This window comes from Manis pentadactyla, chromosome 2, assembly GCF_030020395.1.
Source record: "Manis pentadactyla isolate mManPen7 chromosome 2, mManPen7.hap1, whole genome shotgun sequence".
NCBI classification, from domain to species: domain Eukaryota; kingdom Metazoa; phylum Chordata; class Mammalia; order Pholidota; family Manidae; genus Manis; species Manis pentadactyla.
In genome coordinates this window covers 138,267,610-138,294,559 of record NC_080020.1, presented here as the reverse complement: position 1 = coordinate 138,294,559, position 26,950 = coordinate 138,267,610, and the positions used below count along the sequence as shown (strand labels likewise).

The 26,950-nt window shown below is 46.2% G+C and overlaps 1 protein-coding gene across 1 annotated transcript in view; it reads left to right on the top strand.

Annotated features, from left to right (window-relative positions):
- ADAMTS16 (ADAM metallopeptidase with thrombospondin type 1 motif 16) overlaps positions 1-26,950 on the top strand; it is a 170,384-nt gene that overhangs the window by 131,954 nt on the left and 11,480 nt on the right. The window contains exons 19-20 of the mRNA XM_036919748.2: positions 24,632-24,833; positions 24,967-25,161. Coding sequence (XP_036775643.2) covers positions 24,632-24,833; positions 24,967-25,161 — 397 coding nt within the window. The remainder of the gene's footprint in view (positions 1-24,631; positions 24,834-24,966; positions 25,162-26,950) is intronic.

The following is a 26,950-nucleotide window of genomic DNA, read 5'->3' as shown; positions in this document are numbered from 1 at the left end:
GGCAGTGGAGATAGAAATGTGTACCTGTCCACCACACCTGCATCAGGGCCTCTTTTACTGTTGCTTAGAGGGACAACGAAATAGTCCTAAGATACTGAAAATGTGGGTATTACTGGTACCTTCATTGTAATAATGAGCAGTAATAAATTGAAGCTAAAACAATTGAAATATGGAGAAAAATGATTGGAAATCTTTACACACATCTATGGTTAAATCTGTTTTGTACTGGGAAGATAATAAAGTAAATTACCTTTGGGGTGAGCAACCTGTCCCAAATAACCTAGGACTGTTCTTGTTTCAAAACTGAATTATGGTAGAAAATACTCGCCTAGCCATTTCTCATCTATCTAATGAGAGCCACCATTGGCTCTGCAGCAGTCACTCTGAAAAGAGAAGCAGAAACTTCTAGAGCATAGCATGAGGTGTCAGTGCAGAAATGTTTGTAGTGAGTGGGGGTTACCTGCAGCCGACGGAGCTGAAGCCTCAAAGCTCCTCCAATTTCAAGTTCCCAGTTTTAATTTTACACTTCTCAGAGGGGGATGTCCTAAATTATATAAGCTCCAGGCCACACAAACATCTGGCTCTATCCCAGCAGTGGTGAAGGTGCTAATGATCAAACAGTAGTGCCCGGCATTAATGTCACACTTGCCCAAATGAGGGGTTACTCCATTTAATTCTCAAGGTAATGCCAGTCAGTAGATACTATTAGTCTCCACGGTAACCATGTGGAGATGGAAGCAGATGGCCATTGGAGATTACAGCATGAGAAGATTATCCAGAAAATGATTAAACCCCCTCTCAGACAGTTGTGTATGCTTTGTGTGTTAATGAATCAGTGTGAAGCTATTTTCCATAGCTCCTTATTTTCACTTTATTGGTTTCCTCTGTGTATATGTGTGCACACATGTGCATGTGTGTGCATAGTAGAAAACTACGTATGTGTAATAAAAGCATGCTAATATATGCTAAATAGTATATGTTTATTCATATGTATCTGTGGGCATGTATAAAACACAGAACACAGAAGTCCCATATAAGGGTAATCACACATTCCAGTTACCTCAGAGCAGTTCCACCGTGTCCACGGTCATGCAGGTCCTACTGTTTCACTGAAATTAATAGCACCCCCCACCCTCAGTGGTGGCCTTGTTCAGATGATAAAGTATTTGTTCACTCAACACAGAACCCTTACTCTCTGCATAATCCATGGAAATTTCAGACACATTTTTTATTACTATTGCATAATAATTTTAGTTAGTAGGCCATGAAGTTTATTTTTCCTTTTAACAAATTCTTGTTTATATAAAGTACTCTGAAAGTTTTTATACTTTAATATTATGAAACATTCATATTCTCTTCAAATATTTTGGTCACATTAAATATTTTACTTTGATCAAAATGAAATTTCTTTTGATACAAAGAATGAAGTGTAGGGCCCCACGGTTCTGTTTCCAGTGCCTAAAAATCTGTCCCAATACCATTTATTGAAAACTTCATCTTCTGCTCATGGATTTGGAAGGGCAGCTTTGCCAAGGCTAAGTTCAGATATCCATTGGCCTGACTGACCCTGTCTTCCATGTCTCACTGGTTTATCCATCTGGAATAAACCACTGCTTATTCTGGAATCTCACTGGTTGATGACTAACAAATTTTTTTAGAATTTTCCTGAATACACTTGAATGTTCTTTCCAGGTGAACTTTATATTTGTGCTGGCAAGTGAAGAAATAATAAGAATCTTTTTGAAATTTCAATTGGGATTATGTACATTGCATTATTTAATTTAGGCAAACTTGAAATCTTGAAAACATGGATGCCACCTACCAGAAGCCAATTATTTTCTTACTCCATTTGGTCACTGGGTTCTTCAGGAACAGTTCAGAGTTATTTGCATAAGTAAATGTGGCCTTTATATTTTTCCTGAATATTTTGTGATTTCATTAATATAGTCAATTATCTTTATACCATTACTGTTTTAATTCATTATTATTTTGCATGGTGCAATATTAATTTTGCCACCAGACACTAAAATTTTACATTTTCCATGTTTCTCTAGTCAGTAATCTTATATTTTTAATATCATAAACCAATAATATGCATTTTGGCTTCCTTTTCTAATATTTGTACCTCTTGTCCACCCCATCCCCAGTTTAATTGCAAAGGAATATGCTTTTAAAATAACATTAATATGGGTAATTTCTTTTTCTTGACTCCTGTTGCAATGGGTCTGTTGCCTCACAATTAAGCACTTGCCCTTTATTTGATGAAGTCATCCATTGCATTTTGATTTGTTTGTCTCATTGTGGAAATTCTGCTTGTTCCTGTTTCTCAGGAGTTACTGAATTTCAGCTAACGCCTTTTCTTGACATAATAGTTTTATGGCAGCCTTGGAGAGATTTTAAGAATATAAATTGGCAAAGCTGTTTTTAAAATTTTGTGAAGTCTACATAGTTCAGGGTAGAGTCGTGCTTCCTGCCCCTGCCACACCCCCAGGAATCCCACAGGACGTAGTCACCTGAGGGTCTAGAGCTATAGAATCTTGGTGAAAATTCCTCTTATCAAGAACATTGGCCTTCTCTAGACACACAGGTCTGTGAGCTTTACAGGCAGAGGGTGGATGATCACAGGAGTCAAAGGACAGCCCGGAGGACACTGTGTGTGTACTAAGTTCTGTGTTTATCCAGGTGACAGTGTCAGCCCTCAAGTCATGGGCATACACTTGTACCAGGACACATTTCCATCATTCAGACAAATGAGCATCTGTGACATTAAATCTGTGAAGAAAAGAAAAGCACATGTACAGCCTGACATGAAGGAAGCCTCATATGTGTGATGCACCACACCATCCTTGCCTGCCTGTAATCCTGGGATGTGTGATTAGTTGCTCCATCATCTCATACCTGTAACAAACCCCAGTTAGTCATTGTGTATTCTTCACTGTACTGGTGGCTTTAATTTTATAGTATTTTATTTATGATTTGCATACATGTCCATAAGATTGGTCTGTGAATTTATGTACTGTCCTGCAGTAGATAAGCCTTACATTAATTATTTCATCTAACTTTGCTTCATCTTTGTAATTATTTAATATCGTTCTACTGTTGGTTTGGTAATGTTTGATCTATGGCTGCCTTCCCTTGTTTACCCTCTGGCTACTTAAGAAACATACAGTTTATTTCTAATTCTATTATAGTTACCTATCTAATTTAAAATAATTTGCTTTTATTTTATTTTTATTTGCTTTTATTTGCTCTTTTTTATCAACTTCACAAATTAAGCTAAAGCTATAAAATCTCTGTTGGGCAAAATAAGACAATTAGTACATTTCTATTTCTTTTATTTTCTACTTCTCATACTTCAGTTCAGGCCCCAATATCTGCTATAATTGCTCTCAGGTTTCTTGTTTCAATTTAGCTTTAATATTACTGTTGTTACTATATCATGTACCAGTATCCTTTCAATAATGGCAGTGTACTAATTCTGCGCTATAATTTTGACCACAGCTGTTAAGGTCACTTGTCTATTTAAATAGATCCTGTGGCCGTGCCGGTTAGGCGGTAGCCTTCTCATTCTTGAGTTTGGTAGTTTAAATCTTTTCCTCCGCAGCAGGAGTATGTGGCAAGGAGGTTTCTCAAGAAGGAGCATTAACTCTCCTAATTCTGATCTAGGAAAGCCTTCTGCTGCTTCTCTTCTCTCCTTTTAATGTCATCCTGGCATCCTCTCTTTCTTTTTTTTTTTTTTTTTTTTTTTTAATAATTATTTTTTATTGAAGGGTAGTTGACGCACAGTATTACATTACATTAGTTTCAAGTGTACAACACAGTGGTAGAACATTTATATACATAATTCTAGGTTCCAGCTATCACCCTACCAAGCTGTTACAATATCTTGACTATATTCCTTATGCTATACATTACATCCAGATTACTTTGGAAGTATGTCCTTTTTTTTTTTTTTTTTTTTGTGAGGGCATCTCTCATATTTATTGATCAAATGGTTGTTAACGACAATAAAATTCTGTATAGGGGAGTCAGTGCTCAATGCACAATCATTAATCCACCCCAAGCCTAATTTTCGTCAGTCTCCAATCTTCTGAGGCATAACAAACAAGTTCTTACATGTAGAACAAATTCTTACATAATGAATAAGTTACATAGTGAACAGTACAAGGGCAGTCATCACAGAAACTTTCGGTTTTGCTCATGCATTATGAACTATAAACGGTCAGTTCAAATATGAATACTCATTTGGTTTTTATACTTGATTTATATGTGGATACCACATTTCTCTCTTTATTATTATTATTTTTAATAAAATGCTGAAGTGGTAGGTAGATACAAGATAAAGGTAGAAAACATAGTTTTGTGTTGTAAGAGAGCAAATGTAGATGATCAGGTGTGTGCCTGTAGACTATGTGTTAATCCAAGCTAGACCAGGGCAATAAAACATCCACATATGCAGAAGATTTCTCTCAGAACAGGGGGGGTGAGGTTCTAAGCCTCACCTCTGTTGATCCCCAATTTCTCACCTGATGGCCCCCCTGCGACTGTGCCTGTCTTAGGTTGTTCCTCCCTTGAGGAATCTTACCCGTCTCTGGCTAACCAGTCATCTTCTGGGGCCATACAGGGAAATGTGAAGTTGGTAAGTGAGAGGGAAGCCTTATTGTTTGAAAAGGTTAGCTTTTTACTTCTTTGCATATTTATGCCCTGTGGCTTCTACGCCCAGCATTTGTCTTGAGGTATCTTTACCACTTGGAGGAGTTATGATACTCGGTAAATTTGATATGAGGCACGAATTCTATTTAAGGGTTGTAATTAGGAAGGAAGAAGAAAAGCTATAGAAGTAGCAGGCGGAAGAAAACATGGGAAGATTGATTATTTCTTTGATATATCTTCTTGTAGAGTAACTTCAGCATGTATAGGTTTTAAGCTACTACTTAAATTGCACACACACATTAACATAATAGGAGTATAGTTACATAACCAAAGCATATCTGTAATTACCAGCCATCTGCAGTGAAACCAAGAAAACCAGTTAGGCACCTTAGGCATTTGTGAAAACTTATCTATGATATGGTGGATATTGTCCAACTGAACTTGAACAGTCTGAGAGAAATCAGACAAATTAAAACAACCCATTCCTGGGGAATGTTCACATGCCATATGTTCTTTTAACAGTAAATAGTTTGTAGTTGTAAGACTTTGGAGCGCTACAATTTGCACTTCTCCAAATTCTTGGTTGAGTTCCAACAGTATAGATCCAGTCCAATTTTGTTGTTTTACTGTATGCACAGGCCAGCTTAGATATCTCCTTCCTCATTCCCATGGCAGGTCCAGGAACTGGTGGGATGAGTGCATCTACAGCTGTAGCAGTGCGTGGATCTTTGTTGGGGTTTTTTGATGATCATCTTCTGGCATGAGTCTTCCAGAGGGTGCAGATGTTGGAAGTTCTTTTTCATATCGTATCTTAGTTCATTTTCGGGGTAGCCCAATTAGGCTTTGATCCTCTGTATAAACACAAACAGACCCTTTGCCTACACTTTTATATGCCCTTTATACCCTTGTGTAGAACTCGTTGGAGGTTACCACACAGGAACTGCCCTTTTTTTTTTTTTTTTTTTTTGCTATCACTAATCTACACTTATATGAAGAATATTATGTTTACTAGGCTCTCCCCTATACCAGGTCTCCCCTATAAACCCCTTTACAGTCACTGTCCATCAGCATAGCAAAATGTTGTAGAATCACTACTTGCCTTCTCTGTGTTGTACAGCCCTCCCTTTTCTCCTACCCCCCCATGCATGTTAATCTTAATACCCCCCTACTTCTCCCCCCCTTATCCCTCCCTACCCACCCATCCTCCCCAGTCCCTTTCCCTTTGGTACCTGTTAGTCCATTGTTGAGTTCTGTGATTCTGCTGCTGTTTTGTTCCTTCAGTTTTTCCTTTGTTCTTATATTCCACAGATAAGTGAAATCATTTGGTATTTCTCTTTCTCCGCTTGGCTTGTTTCACTGAGCATAATACCCTCCAGCTCCATCCATGTTGCAAATGATTGGATTTGCCCTTTTCTTATGGCTCAGTAGTATTCCATTGTGTATATGTACCACATCTTCTTTATCCATTCATCTATTGATGGACATTTAGGTTGCTTCCAATTCTTGGCTATTGTAAATAGTGCTGCAATAAACATAGGGGTGCATCTGTCTTTCTCAAACTTGATTGCTGCATTCTTAGGGTAAATTCCTAGGAGTGGAATTCCTGGGTCAAATGGTAAGTCTGTTTTGAGCATTTTGATATACCTCCATACTGCTTTCCACAATGGTTGAACTAACTTACATTCCCACCAGCAGTGTAGGAGGGTTCCCCTTTCTTCACAGCCTCGCCAACATTTGTTGTTGTTTGTCTTTTGGATGGCAGCCATCCTTACTGGTGTGAGGTGATACCTCATTGTAATTTTAATTTGCATTTCTCTGATAATTAGCGATGTGGAGCATCTTTTCATGTGTCTGTTGGCCATCTGTATTTCTTTTTTGGAGAACTGTCTGTTCAGTTCCTCTGCCCATTTTTTAATTGGGTTATTTGTTTTTCGTTTGTTGAGGCGTGTGAGCTCCTTATATATTCTGGACGTCAAGCCTTTATCGGATGTGTCATTTTCAAATATATTCTCCCATACTGTAGGGATCCTTCTTGTTCTATTGATGGTGTCTTTTGCTGTACAGAAGCTTTTCAGCTTAATATAGTCCCACTTGTTCATTTTTGCTGTTGTTTTCCTTGCCCGGGGAGATATGTTCAAGAAGAGGTCACTCATGTTTATGTCTAAGAGGTTTTCGCCTATGTTTTCTTCCAAGAGTTTAATGGTTTCATGGCTTACATTCAGGTCTTTGATCCATTTTGAGTTTACTTTTGTATATGGGGTTAGACAATGGTCCAGTTTCATTCTCCTACATGTAGCTGTCCAGTTTTGCCAGCACCACCTGTTGAAGAGACTGTCATTTCGCCATTGTATGTCCATGGCTCCTTTATCAAATATTAATTCACCATATATGTCTGGGTTAATGTCTGGATTCTCTAGTCTGTTCCATTGGTCTGTGGCTCTGCTCTTGTGCCAGTACCAAATTGTCTTGATTACTATGGCTTTATAGTAGAGCTTGAAGTTGGGGAGTGAGATCCCCCCTACTTTATTCTTCTTTCTCAGGATTGCTTTCGCTATTCGGGGTCTTTGGTGTTTCCATATGAATTTTTGAATTATTTGTTCCAGTTCATTGAAGAATGTTGCTGGTAGTTTCATAGGGATTGCATCAAATCTGTATATTGCTTTGGGCAGGATGGCCATTTTAACGATATTAATTCTTCCTAGCCACGAACATGGGATGAGTTTCCATCTGTTAGTGTCCCCTTTAATTTCTCTTAAGAGTGACTTGTAGTTTTCAGAGTATAAGTCTTTCATTTCTTTGGTTAGGTTTATTCCTAGGTATTTTATTTTTTTTGATGCAATTGTGAATGGAGTTGTTTTCCTGATTTCTCTTTCTGTTGGTTCATTGTTAGTATATAGGAAAGCCACAGATTTCTGTGTGTTGATTTTGTATCCTGCAACTTTGCTGTATTCTGATATCAGTTCTAGTAGTTTTGGGGTGGAGTATTTAGGGTTTTTTATGTACAGTATCATGTCATCTGCAAATAGTGACAGTTTAACTTCTTCTTTACCAATCTGGATTCCTTGTATTTCTTTATTTTGTCTGATTGCCGTGGCTAGAACCTCCAGTACTATGTTAAATAACAGTGGAGAGAGTGGGCATCCCTGTCTAGTTCCCGATCTCAGCGGAAATGCTTTCAGCTTCTCGCTGTTCAATATAATGTTGGCTGTGGGTTTATCATAGATGGCCTTTATTATGTTGAGGTACTTGCCCTCTATTCCCATTTTGCTGAGAGTTTTTAACATGAATGGATGTTGAACTTTGTCAAATGCTTTTTCAGCATCTATGGAGATGATCATGTGGTTTTTGTCTTTCTTTTTGTTGATGTGGTGGATGATGTTGATGGACTTTCGAATGTTGTACCATCCTTGCATCCCTGGGATGAATCCCACTTGGTCATGGTGTATGATCCTTTTGATGTATTTTTGAATTCGGTTTGCTAATATTTTGTTGAGTATTTTTGCATCTATGTTCATCAGGGATATTGGTCTGTAGTTTTCTTTTTTGGTGGGGTCTTTGCCTGGTTTTGGTATTAGGGTGATGTTAGCTTCATAGAATGAGTTTGGGAGTATCCCCTCCTCCTCTATTTTTTGGAAAACTTTAAGGAGAATGGGTATTATGTCTTCCCTGTATGTCTGATAAAATTCCGAGGTAAATCCATCTGGCCCGGGGGTTTTGTTCTTTGGTAGTTTTTTGATTACCGCTTCAATTTCGTTGCTGGTAATTGGTCTGTTTAGATTTTCTGTTTCTTCCTGGGTCAATCTTGGAAGGTTATATTTTTCTAGGAAGTTGTCCATTTCTCCTAGGTTTCCCAGCTTGTTAGCATATAGGTTTTCATAGTATTCTCCAATAATTCTTTGCATTTCCGTGGGGTCCGTCGTGATTTTTCCTTTCTCGTTTCTGATACTGTTGATTTGTGTTGACTCTCTTTTCTTCTTAATAAGTCTGGCTAGAGGCTTATCTATTTTGTTTATTTTCTCAAAGAACCAGCTCTTGGTTTCATTGATTTTTGCTATTGTTTTATTCTTCTCAATTTTATTTATTTCTTCTCTGATCTTTATTATGTCCCTCCTTCTGCTGACCTTAGGCCTCATCTGTTCTTCTTTTTCCAATTTCGATAATTGTGACATCAGACCATTCATTTGGGATTGCTCTTCCTTTTTTAAATATGCTTGGATTGCTATATACTTTCCTCTTAAGACTGCTTTGGCTGTGTCCCACAGAAGCTGGGGCTTAGTGTTTTTGTTGTCATTTCTTTCCATATATTGCTGAATCTCCATTTTGATTTGGTCATTGATCCATTGATTATTTAGGAGTGTGTTGTTAAGCCTCCATGTGTTTGTGAGCCATTTTGCTTTCTTTGTACAGTTTATTTCTAGTTTTATGCCTTTGTGGTTTGAAAAGTTGGTTGGTAGGATTTCAATATTTTGGAATTTTCTGAGGCTTTTTTTGTGGCCTATTATGTGGTCTATTCTGGAGAATGTTCCATGTGCACTTGAGAAGAATGTGTATCCTGTTGCTTTTGGATGTAGAGTTCTATAGATGTCTATTAGGTCCATCTGCTCTACTGTGTTGTTCAGTGCTTCCGTGTCCTTACTTATTTTCTGCCCAGTGGATCTATCCTTTGGGGTGAGTGGTGTGTTGAAGTCTCCTAGAATGAATGCATTGCAGTCTATATCCCCCTTTAGTTCTGTTAGTATTTGTTTCACATATGCTGGTGCTCCTGTGTTGGGTGCATATATATTTAGAATGGTTATATCCTCTTGTTCGACTGAGCCCTTTATCATTATGTAGTGTCCTTCTTTATCTCTTGTTACTTTCTTTGTTTTGAAGTCTATTTTGTCTGATATTAGTACTGCAACCCCTGCTTTCTTCTCACTGTTGTTTGCTTGAAATATGTTTTTCCATCCCTTGACTTTTAGTCTGTACATGTCTTTGGGTTTGAGGTGAGTTTCTTGTAAGCAGCATATAGATGGGTCTTGCTTTTTTATTCATTCTGTTACTCTGTGTCTTTTGATTGGTGCATTCAACCCATTAACATTTAGGGTGACTATTGAAAGATATGTACTTATTGCCATTGCAGGCTTTAAATTCGTGGTTACCAAAGGTTCAAGGTTAGCCTCTTTAGTATCTTACTGCCTAACTTAGCTCGCTTATTGAGCTGTTATATACACTGTCTGGAGATTCTTTTCTTCTCTCCCTTCTTATTCCTCCTCCTCCATTCTTCATATGTTGGGTGTTTTGTGCTGTGCTCTTTCTAGGAGTGCTCCCATCTAGAGCAGTCCCTGTAAGATGTTCTGTAGAGGTGGTTTGTGGAAAGCAAATTCCCTCAGCTTTTGTTTGTCTGGGAATTGTTTAATCCCACCGTCATATTTGAATGATAGTCGTGCTGGATACAGTATCCTTGGTTCAAGGCCCTTCTGTTTCATTGTATTAAATATATCATGCCATTCTCTTCTGGCCTGTAGGGTTTCTGTTGAGAAATCTGACGTTAGCCTGATGGGTTTCCCTTTATAGGTGACCTTTTTCTCTCTAGCTGCTTTTAACACTCTTTCCTTGTCCTTGATCTTTGCCATTTTAATTATTATGTGTCTTGGTGTTGCCCTTCTTGGATCCTTTCTGTTGGGGGTTCTGTGTATTTCCGTGGTCTGTTCGATTACTTCCTACCCCAGTGTGGGGAAGTTTTCAGCAATTATTTCTTCTAAGATACTTTCCATCTCTTTTCCTCTCTCTTCTTCTTCTGGGACCCCTATAATACGGATATTGTTCCTTTTGGATTGGTCACACAGTTCTCGTAATATTGTTTCATTCCTGGAGATCCTTTTGTCTCTCTCTATGTCAGCTTCTATGCGTTCCTGTTCTCTGGTTTCAATTCCATCAATGGCCTCTTGCATTCTATCCATTCTGCTTATAAACCCTTCCAGAGTTTGTTTCATTTCTGCGATCTCCTTTCTGGCATCTGTGATCTCCTTCCGGACTTCATCCCATTTCTCTTGCGTATTTCTCTGCATCTCTGTCAGCATGTTTATGATTCTTATTTTGAATTCTTTTTCAGGGAGACTGGTTAGGTCTGTCTCCTTCTCTGGTGTTGTCTCTGTGATCTTTGTCTGCCTGTAGCTTTGCCTTTTCATGGTGATAGGAATAGTTTGCAGAGCTGGAACGAGTGGCGGCTGGAAGATCTTCCCTTCTTGTTGGTTTGTGGCCCTCCTCTCCTGGGAGAACAGCGACCTCTAGTGGCTTGTGCTGCGCAGCTGCACGCAGACAGGGCTTCTGCTTCCTGCCCGGCTGCTATGGAGTTAATCTCCGCTGTTGCTGTGGGCGTGGCCTGGCTCGGGCAGCTACTCCAAAGTGGTGGAGTCGCGTTGGAGCAGGAGCGGCTGGGAGGCTATTTATCTCCGTAAGGGGCCTCCCTGCTCCCTACAGCCCAGGGGTTAGGGTGCCCAGTGATCCCAGATTCCCTACCTCTGGATTAAGTGACCCGCCCTGCCCCTTTAAGACTTCCAAAAAGCACCCGCCAAAACAAAACAACGCCCACCAAAAAAAAAGAAAAAAAAATTTTTTTTATTAAAAAAAAAAAAAAAAGTTTTTAATTAAAAAAAAGGTGGTCATTCGTTTTTCTTTATTCTCCGGTGTCAGCCTCAGGCCTCTGCTCACTGGTCGGTCTTTCTGCCCTGTTTCCCTAGTATTGGGGTCCCTATCCCTTTAAGACTTCCAAAAAGCGCTCGCCAAAACAAAACAGCAAAAAAGCAAAAAAAAATGGTCGCGCGCTTTTCTTATGTCCTCTGTCGCCCAGCCTCCAGTGCCTGCTCACTGTTCTTGCTGCCCTGTTTTCCCAGTATCGAGGGCCCTGCACTCTGGCCCGGATGGCTGGGGCTGGGTGTTCGGCAGTCCTGGGCTCCGTCTCCCTCCCGCTCTGCCTATTCTTCTCCCGCAGGGGGCTGGGGGGAGGGGCGCTCGGCTCCCGCGGGGCCGGGGCTTGTATCTTACCCCCTTCGCGAGGCGCTGGGTTCTCTCAGGTGCGGATGTGGTCTGGATATTGTCCTGTGTCCTCTGGTCTTTATTCTAGGAAGGGTTGTCTTTGTTATATTTTCATAGATATATGTTGTTTTGGGAGGAGATTTCCGCTGCTCTACTCACGCCGCCATCTTCCGCCCCTCTCCATCCTCTCTTTCTTGATGTCTTGCTTCACAGAATTCTTATTCCTTTTTTTACATTTCCTAACAGTGTAACCTATATTCAAGTTGTATTTGATGATGTAAGTCTTCTTCCATAATATTTTCTTACACTCTTCATCTCCCCCTTGAGTCCTGTACATCTTCACTGTGTGTGCCTTTGCTGACATTTTCTCTGTCACCCTCACACTGGCCCCATGTAAGAGTCCTTCTCCTAGCTCACTTCTGACCAGGCCACTTCATCCAAGTCTTTATAGACCCCAAATGGAGCTGGTCTCCTCCTCCTGGCCTGCCTTCTAGGGTGTATTTTGATAATTTATTCCAAAATATCATATGCAAAGCATGATGTCTGGGTATCTTAGACAGTACATGGAGCAAACATAGCTGGTTTGCAATGTGAGTAGTCCTTTCATTTGGTTCTTTTGATATGTTCATAGCTTCTCAGCATTTTATGTGTTTTTGGGGAATGGAGCCTCAGTACTGCCTCACTTCTTTCCCCAAATCTCCACCATGACTATTAAATTAAAAAAAATTTTTCAGAGTTATGTGTTTTCTTTGTAAGGCTATCAAAGAGTTGTCCACACCCATCAAACAGTTGTGTGGCCTACCTGTGGTTCCCAGAAACTTTAACTCAGAGCCTGATCTGTTGATCATCAGCAGCGTCATTTATCTCTACTGAGAGTGCTGCCACCCCGCTTGCTGGGAGGATGCTTGTGAAGGGATTCTCCAGAATTGGTGGTCAGCCTCACTGTCCTGGAAGCCACTGTGACCCAAATCGTGTCACTTCCAGTCAGCCTCAGAGCAGTGGGTCTAAAATGGTCCAGGTGCAGGCATCAGGGCCTCCGTGCTCCTGCATATCCACGAGCATGTTACACAGTATGTCTGCACTCCACTTTCCCATCTCTGAAATGGGTGTACCAGCTATACGTACCTCAGAGATCCTCTGTGAGCCTTGAGTGTTAATACAGATGAAGCCCCTTGTAAGGTACTCACTGACTTTACTAGTATTGTTGGAACTCAGCAGATGAGGGACTTGGGCTATGGACTCATCAGCACAGACTGCCTGACTGTAGATTTCTCCAGGACACTGGAGAGCTTCACACAGTCTGCCTAATACTATTTGATGCCTGTTACACCATAACACACAGTAAGCACACAAGACATCTGTGTTCAGTCCTACACTGTCTCAGTATTTTCAGACACCTGCACTTGTTCTTTCTCTAGAGACCCTTCATTTACTTTGAAGAATTGAGTTTCCCACAGATTTGTCTCATGTGTCTGTGAATGCTAATGCAGCTCTCGAACACTTACTTCTGCACGTGTAGACCTTACATCATGTGGGCAGTTAGAGAAAGGCATCATACTACTGTCTAAGCTACCCAGACATTGTTTCTATTCCAAATTTTGGGATAAATTATCACAAATGCTGGTTGGCTGCACTCCCAGTTTGAGTCACTTAAACTAACAGAGCTAGGGAATGAGGTTTTTTGTATTGGGCTTCTCTCTGACCCAACTCATTGTAAGAATATTAAGCATATGGCAAACCGTTCAATATGAAATAGAACATTTTTATGTCTATATACATAATGTAAATATCGTTGAATCCTTAGGCTCTTTTGCAACATAGGTTAATAATTATAATACAGCAAATGTCACTAATGAGCTATTGGGAGGGCATATCCCTCTTCCCATCATCTCCTTCGTCTTTTTGTATCAATGCCTTTTAAGAGCAGTAGAAAGGTTTGACATTTACAACCTGATTCATCTGATAAGTTTTGTGACATAATATCTGAAGCTCTACATTAAGAAGGATTCCAAAGAATACAACAATATTTAAATAATTATTTAAGTAGCAGACTCTATTGAATGACTGGCAGTATTATTTAATTAAATGTTTTAAAAACTGTTATAACCTTTCAGAATTTACTAATATATAAGACCCACCTGATGGGAAAAACAATCCAATGGGTACTTAAGGCTCAGTAAGAAAATAAGAAATAACTAATCTGCCGATGTTTTGAGGAAGAACTAAAGCAACTGAAAAGGTAGCTCCCCAAGGGCAGAAGCCAGGAGGTTGGATAAATATCGTTCTACACACTCCTCAAAGCCACAGTGAGAACTCCATCCACAGGGTACGGAATCGCTCCAGCCACATCGAGAGAGACAGTGCCAGTGTCAATTGTAAGCCGTGCATTTTGGCAAGCCCCCAGCCTTAGGGCAACTCATGGCCAGAAACAGCGGCCCCGGCATGCAGGGCCTTCACACCTGGACATTGGTTTGGCTGCTTAAAAGATGAAACTTACAGATTCTTAGAAATCATTGTAAAAAATCAAGCTCTATTGTCATTCTGTTGAAACTACAGTAAGTATTTGTGTGTCTGCTGTCGTTTTCAACCTTTACTTTTGAATTCTTGGCTTAGGTCCCCACCCACCCACTCCATGTAGGTTTATGCCTCTTGTTCCCACCATTCGGTTGGCATTACGGCTTTCATATTTTTTTTTAAAGAAAGAAGGGAAATGAAATTACCAGATTTCTTTAGATTCCACATGCTAACCCCTCTGAAAACAATGAGGAGACCATGTGCACTCAGGTGGTGTGGTGGTGTGGCTGTGTGGCCACGACGTTCTTTCCGTCTCTATTGTAACAGCAAAGAATATGACAGATCTGGGCAGGATACTGACACTGACTTCATCCATGGTGACTGCTTGCTTGCAGATTTACTCTCTGTGAAATATGGGTTTAATCTGCTTCTTTGGTTTCTCTCCTAAAACCTATTGGATTTACAGATATTCCTGGTAACCCTGGTACTTAAACCCTCTATTGATGGCTCTAATTGACCTCTCCCACTCAGCACAGACCCTTGCAGGATCCCTGCCTGGTGGGGCAATGAGCTTCAGCGACTGAAAGGTGATGGGCCAGGCTCAGACCATCCGTATGCTGGATGAGGCCACCTGGAAAACATTCTTAGAAAATGGACTCATGCATCTGGAGAAGATCACTTCAAGAGTGAACATCCAAGAAACCTAGAGCAAACATGCCAGAAAAGCCTGAAACTGTAGGATGAGTGATACTCTCATTTTAAAATCTTTCTCATAAAAGGAAGAACCACAGCACAGAGAGTAGCTTCGGTAATGGGACAGGAAACTGACATTCCTCCCCAGGAAAATGAGGATCCACAGGAAGTGATCTGCCACAGTTGTTAGTGAATGTTCCATGATTTAAGTCCATTTCACACCTTGAGAGATGAATTAAACCATCTCCTGTGGGAGGGTCATTCATTTTAAAAGAAAGAAAAATGAACCTAAGTTGTGAAATGTTTAAATTCATGTTAGACACACGGGCTTTCCCTGGAGCACCGCTAATAGGCTCTCTTGAGAGGGAGGAAAAAAATATTTCAGATGTTACAGAAAATCTGGATGTTGTGACGACCAAGGGGAAAACCACTGGGAAGAGCATGGCCCTAACTAAGTATTTTGACACTGATTCAATCTGAGTCATTAAGGGCCTTTCAGCACGCTGGTCTGTGTGGATAATTGGCCATCAAGTAGAAAAACACAACTTTTACATAGAGTAGTGAATTCCATACGAGATGTGTATGAATTAGACACACATAAAAAATATGCAATCATCTAATTAATATATGTAATACCCACAAGATTCCTCAATACAGCATTTTTCCTAGGTCATTTTGGAACTAAGACACATTGGATAACTGCCTCCTGTTAGGTTTTCCCAGCTGGAAAGCCAGCCTCGCACAAGCCTCATCTGGTGAGTGGCAGACAGCGGGGTGGTAAGAACACGGGTTCACATGGCTTCCTCGCTGGCCCTGCCTCTGCGCAGCTGTGTGACCCTCACCAGCAAGAACCTGCATGGCAGCAGTATATTCTGTCAGCACCTCTGGGCCTCTGTGTCCTCATCTGTAAAATAAGGATTCCAAGGGCCCCCTCCCCACGGGGCTTGGGAAGTGGGTTTGTGTGTGGATGGGTCTGTCAGCGGAAGCATGTAGAACAGCTTTTGGGGCACAGGGGAGGCACCTTGAGACCCCAACCGGCAGTGAGAGCCAGGGTGGAAGCTGGGCTCACTGGGTGTAATCCCAGCCTGCACCGCCTACGTGACCTCTCTGCCTATGCGTCACCCCTGTCCTCTAGGAAATGGAAGGAATCATAGGTTCCAGCCAGATAGAGCCTCGACCTGGCTGTGACTTAATTGAATTCACACCCTGTCTGTAAGGTGCCACTGGGCCCCTGACCCCTGGCAGCGGCATTTGAAGCTGTCTGCTGTACACCTTGTTCTGTGCCTCTAAGATTTACAGGTACTTCATGGGAACTTCAGATGTAACATGTGGGGCGTGTCGTTTTTGCTATTGCTGTTTGTTAACATCTGTCTCCACAGGGTGAGTGGGGGCAGGGGGGCACTTTGTCCTATTCTTCCCAATAATCTGCTTTGGTTGCCCTCAAACTAGGCATAAAATACCAATGCGCCACCTTGGGGAGGCATCCTGGCTGCTATAGAAATACCCACTGCAGTCTGGTTTCAGCAGACGTGTTCAATCTTATTATTTGTGAGTGGAATTGGTCAAGTCTGAGGCTGACACGCCATGCCCATGGGCCAAAGGCAGCCTGAGGCTTGATTCTGTAAACTGGGTTGTATTGGGACACAGCTGGCCTGTTCCTGTAGCATTACCTCTGCTGCTTTCTCACTGTCCTGGCATGGCTGAGGGGGTGCGACAGAGGCCACGTGGCCCACCAGCCAAAAACACTTACTACCTGGCCCTTTAGTAAAATGCTTGCCAACCTCTGGGCTCCATGAAAATGTTCTCCCAGAAAAATGTGTGTCTTCATGGCAAACAGTGTCTCTGTGATCTTTCACTATTGTCAGGGCAAATGGCAGCGCTGATGTTACCAAAAGATCATATTCCAAAGAGCACAGAACACCTCGACTTCGTGTAAGTGTCGTCTTCCTATCAGAGTGTGTGAGCATCGAGTGGTTTAGATGGCTTAGTAATTAATGCATGTCTTCTAGCAGTTTAAGTAATGTGTTTGATTATCTTCCCCAGTGGTTCCAGTTGATTCTCTGCCATAGTCTAGCTCCCTCCCTCTCTTCTCCATTCGGCAAGGGTTGCAAATTTCCAAAGCCCGAAACAGACGCTGCAGGTCCAGCCTCCTGGCTCCCATTGTCCTGTCCCTGGATCCTCGCCCACCCGCGGCCTCCGGGTCCCCAGGCAGGTCTCTGCAGGGCCCCCACCTTTAACCCCGAGCTTCCTTCTGGGCTTGCAGTGGCCAGCCCTCCCACTTGGCCTTCTGGGTCGCAGACCCCAACATTCACCACTTGCTAGGATGTGTCTGCCCCTCCCTTGAAGCCCAGGCCTGGCTGGTCTGGCTGATGGGTTGCACATGCTTGTTAAGGGGACACGATGTCTCTGAGTCACGTCAACAATGTAGCCGCCTGGCATGCAGTGCCAGAGGCACATGTGGCATGTGTCCCAGGAACGGGAAGCCCTGAGCCACCTGGGAGCCTGGCCGGGCTCAGGAAGGAAGCAGGACCTGATGGGCGGGTCCGGGGATGTCTGCAGGGATGCGGGCGAGCAGGTCACAGTGGGCAGCCACTGGAGATGCCCAGCACTGCAGCATTGTCTGCCTTGTGAGGTGTGGTTCCTCCCCATTTTCCTGATGATGGCAGTGGCCACATTCGTAGCTCCGGGAGTATGACCTTTAACCTAAGGACAATTAGGAACACAATTACCTCTTGTGGCTGTTGGCTCCCAATTTCCCTTTTTGTTTCCTCCACTGAGGTGAATATCCAGAGGGAGCCTCCTGCCCTGGACAGAGCTGCAGACCTTCCCACCTCCTTGCCAGTATGCCCACCACTCACACATCCCTTTAAAGTGTGGCTTTCTAATTCATCATCTAATTCTTGCAGTCCCAGCACTGCAATTTCCCCTGCTGAGCCCAGGCAGAAAGGAGCTGGCAGGAGATGCCATGCCAGTGGCATGCACAAGGCCAGGTTCTGTGCAGGGTGATGGGCACAGGCTGTCACCAAGGCCCAGGTCCTGAGAACACGCAGCTCCTGTGTCCCTCCTGCTCACTTTCCAATGTGCCTGCACAGAGCTTAGCTTACATTCCTTTCCTGTAAAATGTTAAAGACTAAAACACTACTAAGATTCCACAATAGGGCAAGATTACCAGACTGAAGGAAAAAGACGCAGTAAGACAGCACTTGGAGAGAGCTGATAAATTCTTAGACATACACCTGAGACTTGGCATTAAAAGTTCATTTCCTCACGGCCAGAAAGTTTTCTAGCTGAAGCCCTTTCTTCCCTCCGAGAGCCAAGAGACCCCTCCCCGGGGCTGTACCAGGCCCCTGTGCCCAGCACTCTGCGCTCAGAAAACCCCAGGGCCATGAGGAAGGGGCGGGCAAGGCAGCAGGTCCACCCAGGTGGCAGGCCTCATGGCCCGGGGCAGGAGCCAGAGGAATCCAGGTGGTAAAGGGGCACGTTCACATTAGCACTGAGAACATGTTCTTGGCAGCAGACTGGAGATGTGCTGTTATCAGGCCGAACCCCAGAGCACAGGAGCAAGTCCGAGGCAGCCGAGATGAGAAATGGTAAGGGTCTTGTATTAGTCCAGGTTCTCCAGAGAAACAGAACAAATAGGCTGTGTGTGTGTGTGTGTGTGTGTGTGTGTGTGCGTGTGTGTGTGTGTGTGTTGAAAGAGAGAGAGATAGAAAAGAGAGAGACTTTCAGGAACCAGCATGTGTAGTCAGAGGAACTAGCAAGCCCTAAGTCTGTGGCTGCGTCAGCAGGCTGGAGGCCCAGGGAGAAGCTGATGCTGTAGTTCAAGTCCAGAGGCTGACGATCCTGGCACAATTGCCTCTTCCTCAGTCTTTTTTCAATTAAGGTCTTCCCCTAATTGGACAAGACCCCCCCAGTCCGCTTTACTCGGAGTCTTCTGATTTAAATGTTAACCTCATCAAAAAAATACCTTCAGAGAAACATCTAGAATAATGTTTGATCAAATGTCTGGGTACTGTAGCCCAGCCAAGCTGACACATAAAATGAACCATCACAGACCTAGATTCACCCCAACATGTGGGACGCAGCAGCTCTGCTGAAGGACCAGGCTGGAATCTGTGACTCGGGGCGATGTGGGAAGGGCTGAAGGAAGGAAGTCAGTAAGGGTCCCGCTCCTGAAACGGGCTCACAAAGCAGTGGGAAGACAGGCTGCTGCTCCAGGCACCTGCCCACGGTCAGATGGACACGCCCTGTGAACAGCGTTTATGCAGGTAGGAGCTCTGCAGGACGCTCTCCCCAGAGTCTGATTTGCCAGTGACACTCTCAGTACATTCAGGGAAAAATCATTTAAACACATACACACTCCTTGAACCTTTGTTTTCACCTAAAGTACATCATGCATCCATTTAAGAGTTATGCTAATTCTTTTAGTTATGGCCAAATGCCCACCTACGAAAGATCTAAGGTGATCTTTCACATAAAACATGCTCATCACCTGTGGTGTCCAGATTTCTCTAGAGAAGGGTAAAATTTGTCCCATTCATCCAAGTGCAAAATCACTAAGTTTTCCTCTTTTCCCCATATTTGACTTTGCTCAGTCACACCCAAGTTGACAGCAATTGTTTAATGACCGGTTTCTACGGATTCATTCCAAAGACTCAACTTAGTTGTCACAGAAACAAGTTTCTCATTTTTCATGCTCATGTTTCATGGAGCTACACCAAGTCTAGTTATATGATGTAAATCCATTAATGACCTGGGCTGGCAGCAGCCTGAGCACAGGCTCAGCAGGTCCCGTGTGTGCCCGTGTGCTCCCAGGTGGCAGCAGAAGGCTGGTGGCCATCCCCCAGGGCTCAGCGTGCCAGGCAGTGGCTCGGGTGTTTCATCAAGGGAGTGGAAGGCCTGGGGACTCGGACAAGGCTGTTCAGAGTAAGCAGAGCAGAAAGCGCTCAAGAGGCTGGAAGCGAACCAGGGCCGTGGTGCAGCCAGTCGGGGCAGGATGTCTGGGCTGCAGAGCACAGCAGATCTTCAGGGCCCCCAGGACAGAAAAGCACCCAGGGAGTATCCCGCTGCGGTGTCCTTCCTGCCCATAGGAGACTGAGGAGGCCCTGTAAGAAGTTAAATTGGTCCTGCACGGTGGAAAGCCAGCTGTCTGCTTGGGTGGCAAGGTGGTGGAAGAGGGATGTTTGTGACCTGAAAGGTGTCCCCACGTATGGACACATCCATTATCACCACACGCCATGTCCAAGCAAAATAAGTTCACAAACTTTGCACTGCAGAGCCAGCCTGGTACAGTGCCGTCTCCCCAGTACCAAGGTGGGTTGCGTGGAAGCTTGGAAGGTATCATCACGGGCATTTTGCCTGTAGCCCCAGAGCTTTCCATGTCAGGGTTAGAAGGGTCATATACTAAGGAGCAGCTCTCGCCACCCGGCTCCTCGGCCACTTTGGTTCTGAGGTAGCGTTTCGTGGGCAGGAGCCTCAGCCAGCATGACTTTGCACACCCAGGAGCTCGGCCTCGGGGTCTGAGGCTGGGGCCTGCCACAGGGCACCGTCCTAAAATGCAGGAGTGGAGGAGCCTGGGCGAGCTTGTCCGATTTGTGCCGGTGACAGGAATGAAGGTGTCTGTCTCTTCTCTGGAGGAACTTTGCACCCAGCTCCCCACTGCCGGGTTTACTGGGACATCCTAGTTCTCATAATAGTTAACAAACACCATCCGCTCACAGTTAGTACAGGGAGGGGCAGGGCAGCTCTGAACTCCAGGGGCCAGTGTCCGGGCTGCCCTGAAAAGCAGCCAGTTGCATTTCTCAGAGTCATGTTGCCCCCCATTCTGGTCATCTGGCCACGGGGCTGAGGACTGAGGGTTTTGTCCTGACCCCAACCTCACGCCTGTGACTTACATGGAATGGGGAGAGCCCTGAGGGTTTGAGAGCCACCAGCCAGCTGCAGCTTGGGAAGCTCTGTCCGCACCAGTGGGTCACAGGCTGACAGCTCAGGGTCTGTCCACCCCTCGTGCCACCTTGGGCCGGAGGACCTGGGATGGGAAGCCTGTAAAGTGGGGAGGCAGCTCCTGCTCAGTCGGTACTCAGCTGCAGTCCCGTCCTGAAGGCTAACATGTCCACGTCTGGAGGGGCCACCCAGTCTCTTCTACATCACAGCAAGGTGTCCGTAGGACAAACAGCGGCCTCTGCGCTTGGGTCCGAATGGGGATGGGAAAGGAGCAAGGGGTCGCTGCCCCACACTGAGATCTGGTGGCTTCAAGTAGCGCAGAGATGGACACTGAGAGGCATCCCGGGGCGGGTGGGGGTGTCCCAGGGTTGGGGGGTCCCATCTGCCTCTGCCACCAGCTCAGTGTGTGTCCTGCTTCTTGGGGCTCAGTTTCCCCACACGTGAGACAGGACTGGTGAAGTCCATCACTGATGAGGTCCTTCCCAGGTCTGACACTCCAGCTCCTTCCCCGGTGTCTGTGGGAACCGGAGAGGGGCATTTTCACAAAGAACCAGCACATCGCTTTCATTCAAGACCAAATGATTGCCTTTCCCTTTGATGAGCTCAAGTTTTTCATTTGAGTTAATGATATGCAAATACCCTCTGTGGTCTGCAGGGAGAAAACCCTCCAATGAAGGAATTTTGAGGAAGGAGAATTATCAAGACTGTTTGGAACATCGAGGACTGAATGTGTGAGGGTCTGTTGATAGGATAGTTGCAGAGGACTTTAAAGATCATTTAGGAAAATGCAAGTGGATGGTTTGATTAAGAGGGTCCTACTTGAAAGTCATGATGACTATGGTAACAGGCGACATGCATGTCACCCACAGCTGCTGGGCATGGACGAGACTCGTGCCATCAAAGCTGTGTCAACCAATGCTCTGCTCCCCGTGTCCAACACACACCCCTGGAACTGACCCCAGCCATGCCCGCCTGAGTGTCATAGCCTTCTCACATTGTGCGGCCATCATTCCAAGTATTATTGTTATGGGCATCTGCTACCTGGAAGGTCAAGGTCATTCCTGAAAGCAGAACAAGTGCTCATCTTTGACACTTCATAGAAAAAAACAGAGAAGAAATTGAAACTCATTTCTGAAGTGAAGCCAGCAGTCCTTTGATCTCTGTGAGGCCTGCCGATGCTAAACCCAAGACAGCCTTGGATGGCTCCGGGCGGCTCAGAGGGAGCAGCAGGCCCAAGTTCCGTGCTCAGGCTGGCCTGGGTCTGAGCACTGCCGGGGTGGTGCTTCAGGACAGAGAGTTTACTCAAGCCAGATACTTATTGGGAATTTGCATTTGCAAAGGAAACATCGACCAAAACAAAAGTTGTGTTTATTCCCTTTTTTAACCAGGAGTCATTTTCTTAAGAAACAACTAATGACTGTTGGCAGATAGGGATACTGCATATTGAACACATGGTGCCCAGAAATCCCACCTCAAGTGCTGAGAAACAGCCGTAAATTCTTCCCCTTCTCCCGGCAGCACAAAGGGCCCTAACTGCATGCCCTGCCGGGGAGCCATCAGCTAGGGCAGTGCCATGGTGACAGTGGCTGGGTCCTCAGGCCCTGACTCAGAAGCCTGGCTGATGGGGTAATAGCGGCCTCTGTGTTGTTCCCATCCGTGGCCTTGGGAAAACTGGAGGGACAGAGACAAGCATGGCCACCACTTCGTCAGCTCGTGGATCCCTTCTCTTCCCACCCGGCAAGCGCCACCAGTTTCCCCCCATCCTTCCTCCACCAGATCATCCTCAGAACTTCTCTCGGGAGTTCAGAGACTGGCTCTCCAGTGATCTGGGCCCTGGACGCCTTTGAACACCGAGGAAAGGTCCTGGTTGTTGTGCGCAGGGATCTGGGCAGGCACAGCACACCCAGAACCGGCCCAATTCCAGGACATGTGTGGACCTCCCGGGCATGGAACCTCATCCTTTCTGCCTCGTTTCCTTATTTGGAGGTTCACAGACCTTGGTCCATACCACAAAATATTGGAGACTCTGAAAATATGTTTACACAGGCTTCACAATGTAAGAAAATTGTTTGTGTGAGACACTGAATATTTAAAATGTTGAATTTAAAAGTGGTGTGTGAAAAGCCTGCCCTCAACCATGCTTCAAAATATATATTTACACAGAGCGAGAGAGCATGCACTGGAGCAAAGGTGAGGGGCCAGCTCCACGCCCACCCTGGGGGGCGTCCAGCTGCTCCCCTGTGCCCTCCTGTGCCTCTCGGGTTCACAGGCTCCAGGCTCCCCACCCCTCTCCCACCTGCACCAGGTGGCTCGAGAGTCTGGACCCAGCATCTTGGCATTTTCTCTGGTTTCGCAACTTGAGGTGCAGTGTCAGTAAGGGGGAGGGAAGAGGGCCACCAACTAGGGCACCCTCACGCATCCTCCAACTCGCCTGAAGAGTCAGGGGAAATCATTCTTATATGAACGCATACTCCGAACCCCATATGGAGGAAGACAGAACATCCCTCTTCATAGACTCTCCCAAGGCCGAGCCTCGCGCCCGGTCTGCGGAGCTCCACTGGCCCTGAGGCCTTTGTCACGACCCAAAGGGACGTGCTGGGCACCCAGGACAGAGCAGGGGTCATGGGCCAGCCGCTCTGTGCTGCCCAATGAGGACCACGGCTTCTCCTGACCTTCAGTACTCTCCCCAGAACCACCATCGTGGAGTCCCTCAAGCTCCACAGTTTTCCAGAGAATTTTCAGTTTGGGCTTAAACGCCCTGAACAGGAAGACAAGTAAGGGTGAAAATCAAGTCTTCTTAGAGTCCAAACGGCTGTCCCCGGAGGGAGTCCACGGCCTCCCTTCCGGCCAGATGAATCCTCTCACTGGACCAGCTTCCCCTCCTGCCTCTCTCCTGCCCGGGAGGACCCCCGCCCCAACTGTGTATTGGAAGCCACCCTGCAGAAGGACTCGTGCAAAGCCAGCAGATGGCTGTGTAGACACACCCAGGCTTAGCGAGGACCCAAGAGTGATGCCATTGGGCTGAGCCTGGACCCAACTCCCTCCCAACTCTATTACCTGCCAGCCTATGTGTCTACTTGGAAAACTTTCGTAACCAGAAAAGAGTTGCCTTGAGAGCTGACATTCTCGACAGCTGCTGACAAGCTGAAAGAACGATAACCAGGCATGAGGCTCCTCTTGGAAGGTGGTCTGTGGAAGAAGCCACAGACTAGAAGAAAGACGTATCAGCCTGTTGCAGTGTGGACCCTATTTGGATTCTGATATAGAGAAGCAGATTACATTATGGCATCTGTGAGAACTGGGAGTGCAGTACTGAATACTTAATGATATTAAGGGATTATCACTAATTTTTTAGATGTCTTAGTGCTTTATTGAGGTTATGGTAAAAAAAAATGACAGGATCCTTATCATTTAGACATGCATATTGAAATGTTTACATATCTGAAATTTCCTGAACATGCTATAGGGCTCAGGGGCATAGCTTGGTGATCCTCAAAAGTGGGTGGATAGGGATGCAGAGGGCCTTTATTTGTGTATATGTTTGAAGTTTTCCACTCAAAAAACTGCTGAAGGGAGAACAGACCTGCGGTTTTGAGGAGGGTTGTTTCCAGGTACTGGTGAACCTGAAAGCCGGGAAGGGGATGACCACCCAGCAGGAGTGCTGGCCCGGGAAGTGAGCGGCAGTGGGCACAGAGCCAGACAAGGACGCCGTGGAGACCGTGGTGGGGCGACCACCGCCACTCTGCACAGCCGCGGCCGTCCTGCCCCAGAGGGGCAGCGCCCCTCACCCCGGGTCCTTGTGTCCCCTCAGCTGGTCCGTGGGGAACTGGAGCACCTGCAGCCGGACGTGCGGTGGGGGCACCCAGAGGCGCCTGGTCCAGTGCACACGGTGGGCACGCTACAAGGCAGAGCGGGTCTCAGCCAGCCTGTGTCTGCAGCCCGTACCCTCCAGCCAACAGGCCTGCCACTCCCAGAACTGCCCACCTGCTTGGAGCACTGGGCCCTGGACAGAGGTAACTTGGGCAAGGTTAACGTTGGGAGCAGAGCTGGACCCTCACTCAGCCTTGCAGGGCCTGGGGCCTGGGGCCCCTGAGGACAGGTTCTGATTGCCCCCTCGTGGGAACTGAGCCCCCTCTTCCTGTGCAGTGCTCGCACACCTGCGGGAAGGGGTGGAGGAAGAGGACCGTGGTCTGCAAGAGTACCCACCCCGCAGCCAGGGCCCAGCTGCTGCCCCACGCCATCTGCCGCTCAGAGCCCAAGCCCCGGACTCACGAAGCCTGTCTGCTTAAGCGCTGCCACAAGCTCAAAAAGCTGCAGTGGCTTGTGTCCTCCTGGTCCCAGGTAGGTGCACCTGATTCAGGTAGACACTCTTCATCCAGGTAGGCTCACCTAGTTCAGGGAGGAAAACCTGTTCCCAGGTAGGTACACCCAGTCCAGGTAAGTGTGCCTGGTGCAGGTATATGGTCCAGGTCCAAGTAGGTGTGTATGGTCCTAGTAGGTGCACCTGGTCCAGGTACATGTGCTCCATCCAGGTAGGTACGCCTGGTCCAGATAGTTGTGCCCAGTCCAGGTAAATGGATCTGGTCCAGCAGGTGCACTGGTTCAGGTAGGTGCTTTGGGTCCTAGGTAAGTGCATCTGGTCCAGGAAGGTGCACCTGGTCTAGATGGAATGGGGTCGACCAGCTCCCCCTCAGGGCTGCCTCTTCTCATCTGATTGCATTGCTTCCTGCTCCTCGACATCCCCTTTGGCTTTCCCATGATGCCCCCAGGGGCACCCCAGGGTCATCACTCCGTCAGTGTCGAGGTGAGGATGAGTGGGCGAACAGGTGTGCGCCCTCATCACGCTGACAGTGGGGCGCTGGCCTGGTCCCGGGACGGGGCAGCCTTCTCAGCAGCACTCACGGGCATGGAGCAGGGAGAGGGCGCAGGGAAAGGGTGCATCACCCTGGCAGGAGGCAGTGCACCCATCTCCTAAGATGGGTTCCCATGGACCTCGTATGCTCAAGGCTAGCAGCCCTATCTACGCTTCCCGTGGGCTTTCCTAGGCCAGCTCTACGGGGACAAACATCTAGAGACATGTGTTTGGAACATTAAAGCTTTGGCCCAGGGGAGGGCAGGACACCATCAGGGTGCAGACAGGGCCGCCCCCATGCCTGGCCCCCCCACACCAGACATGGCATCAGGAAGGCCCTTGGCCCATCCCCTGCCACTGCGTGCACAGGGGCTGCCTGAGCGGCGCATTGGAAGCCCCTTAGTAGGGAGTGTGTCCCCGTGGGCATAGCTTTCCATACACTGAAAAGCATCAGGTAGCTAACAACCCTCAGGACAGCACCCTACTCAGAGGGGACCCTTCTAAAGGGGTACTGAGAGATGGCCCCCCTGATCCCAGAGCCGACCATCTGTGCTTCTGCAGTGACCCTGGGAGAAAGCTCCCCCTTCCCTGCTCCTCAGGGGCAGACAGGCCCTGTTCCCAGCATGCCTCTAGTGGCACCCTGTTCAGGGTGGCCGATACATTGGCCCAAGAAAGGATGGCCATGCCAAGCGAGGCTCTTGGCCCCATTGAGGCAGCACTTTAACTTGCCACTGAAAAATGACAACACTGCCACAGTCCCTGAAGTAAGCTTGTACTGCTACCAAAGATCCCCACATTCTGTCTGGCACAGAGATGTCAGGGTCTCCTGGGGCCGAATCCTGATGACATCTGGGAAGACATCTCCATGGGAAGGAAGTGTTAGGGCCATATAGCCTGTGAGCAGAGGGCACATGGAATGTCCTCACCCTGCATATGAAACACCCACCCACCCATGCACACGCACATACTAGGGCTTCTCCTAGGCAGGGTCCCAGGAAGCTACCCAGAAGAATCTTCCAGCGCCATCTCCTCCTTGGCCTAAGGCACACTCAGAGCACACCTGTCAGCCTCAGTGTGAGCAAGCGAGGCCAGAACCTGGGCCCCTCCACGCAGGTAACCCAGAGAGGCTGCAGCCCAGCTGGAATTTCCCCCTCAGGCTCAGCAGTCCCCTAGAGCCCTTGGCCAGGCAGCAGCCCCAGGCTGCCCTCTCTCCCACACCCCAAGCCCAGCCTCGTGGCACAGCAGGATGCCTTGCTCCTGGGTGTCACCAGTTGCAAC